This window comes from Crocodylus porosus, unplaced genomic scaffold (assembly GCF_001723895.1).
Source record: "Crocodylus porosus isolate Cpor-Errol unplaced genomic scaffold, CroPor_comp1, whole genome shotgun sequence".
Taxonomy (NCBI): domain Eukaryota; kingdom Metazoa; phylum Chordata; order Crocodylia; family Crocodylidae; genus Crocodylus; species Crocodylus porosus.
In genome coordinates, this window is record NW_017728948.1 from 78,108,351 (window position 1) to 78,110,436 (window position 2,086).

The 2,086-nt window shown below is 44.6% G+C and overlaps 1 protein-coding gene across 2 annotated transcripts in view; it reads right to left on the reverse strand.

Moving 5' to 3' along the window:
- Nucleotides 1–21: 21 nt before the first annotated feature.
- LOC109322294 (COP9 signalosome complex subunit 4) overlaps nucleotides 22–2,086 on the reverse strand; it is a 133,117-nt gene continuing 131,052 nt past the window's right edge. The window contains exons 8-9 of one of the 2 annotated variants that reach the window (XR_002104346.1): nucleotides 699–783; nucleotides 22–46 (exon numbers count right to left, since the gene is read on the reverse strand). Coding sequence is in view for 1 of the 2 variants with exons in the window: in XM_019553348.1 (XP_019408893.1) it covers nucleotides 1,324–1,463 (140 nt within the window). In the remaining variant the exon portion in view is untranslated. Of the gene's footprint in view, nucleotides 47–698; nucleotides 784–1,276; nucleotides 1,464–2,086 lie in introns of those variants that run through there. The other variant, XM_019553348.1, reaches the window with a different exon arrangement.

Genomic DNA, 2,086 nt, shown 5'->3' on the forward strand with positions numbered 1-2,086 from the left:
CATAGTGACTGAATCTGTTTGTCCCATGTTGGCAAAGCTTCACGACCTGTAAGAAATGAAAAATGTGTAGAAGCAGACTGAGTCCTGTCAGTCAATATCTGTAGCACAATTATTATTTCAAAACAGAAGCCCTTCTACATATGGTAAGTTCAATACTGCACCATGAAGAAGTGAATACAGAATTTCCCATTGAGCATGTATGTATAAGACGACTGACAGGATGAAATATTTCTTGTAATCTTATACAATCCCATTTGCATGTGAAACAGGTCAGCTCCTTCAAGAAGCAAGATGCTGTAAATAGCTGACTCTGGGGCTACTATTTGCAATACAGACTCTGCCCTCTGCTGGCTACACAAGAGAAGACATCACATCTGCTTCTGAGAAAAGTGTTTTTCACTGTGTCTAAAACAGTGGGAGCAAAGCTTCTTTTGGCAGGCATACCACAAATTAAGCCCCAGGCCCTCCTGAGTGCCACTCCAACTGGCTTCCCCTGCCCAATCGGCTGCTGTGTTGCCTATAATTACCTTGATCTGCCCTGTGCCCCACAAAGAGGCTGCTAGTGGCACTTGTGCCGCAGGCTGGCAAACCCCTGATGCAGGAGACCCTCATTTTGAAGTACAAATGTTCATCTTGTAAAATACAACTCAGCCGATTAATTTTGACCTGCATTAGAAAAATGTGAGGGACGATCTTACTTTCAAAATGAACGATTCCATCTATTTGATCAATAAATCCATTCATGCGACCTTCAGTTATCATCTGGGAAGCTATCTTTTCTGCCTGAAAAACAGAGAAGAGATGGTGAGACATATCTCCCTTTTGTTTCTAAACTATTTATGAAGCTGTTTAAAGGATTCCTGGCCCTTACAAATTCCCACCATTCATTCCTTCAGTGCCCTACATCCCTGCCACCTTGGGAATGGTCCAAAGAAAATTAGATGGGCTTTTCCTTTGGAAGCAGTCAGCACCACTGCTTATCCATTTCTTGTGGCTGTTGCTGAGTAAGATCAGGTGAAGACCTGCTCTTCCTTCTCACAACATGCGCTACAAGTTTAGCTTCCCCAGCATTTTGAGTCACGTTAGCTTTGCGAATGAAAGACCCCATCTCCTAAAGGCAGTGCACAGTAGCAGTGACTGGGCTGGATGAGACTAGTAACTTGTTTACCGTAACTCCTGTCTCAGTACGGACCTTTGAACAAGAACTTCCATTTCATACCACAACGAAACATAAGGAGAACCAGTATGAACAGGTGGAAGTGATAGGCATATGTACCTGTTACTAGCCTGCCAATGGAACTTACTTCTCACATCCAAAAAGCATCATACAGGAGTCAAGTAAGGTACCTTGGCTGCAGGGATCTCTAATAATGCTCCAAGTTCTTCAAAGGTAATATTATTGTACAGTTTGCTTGCAGATAACAGGTTGTGCTCAATGACAGCTCTGTCTAGGATACTGGAACCTTAGAGTGAAATGACAGTTCACTATTAGGGCTGCAAACAAGGTCTTGCACTGAAGATACCCTCTGCTAAATGTCTGTGTGCACACCAAGCTGCTACCCATACCAAGCTGTCTTTCAACAGCATTACTTACCAGAAGACAAAATTAATGAAAAGACTTAAAGAATATGGAATTCTGAAAACTGCAACAAAACACTTTTCAAGCATCAAACAATCTACTTGTATAGTTGGGGTGTCTAACTGGTGGCCTGTAACAGGTTAAGCTGCAGTCCCCAGGCTTCTGTACCAGCAGCCAGTCCCTGGGCTCCCCACTCCTTCCCAATTTCCACTGACTGTTCAGGGAGGGGAGGGGAGGTTTGCAGTGAGAAGGAGGTGCTTGCACAATGCAGCAGGGGTGAGGTGCAGTGCAGGTGCACACGGCAGCAGCAATGGTGGGCCTGGTTCACCCATGCGTGGCCTCTGGGCCATGGCCCTGGCCTCTTAAAAACTAGACAGCCCTATCCTACTGCATTAGAGTACACGGTTGACAAGTCTATAATGGGTAAGTTGCTTGAATTTAGACATGCTGGGCACAGCTACAAGTGATATCAATGCAACGCAGTAAACTTTGGCACAGTTTGCACCC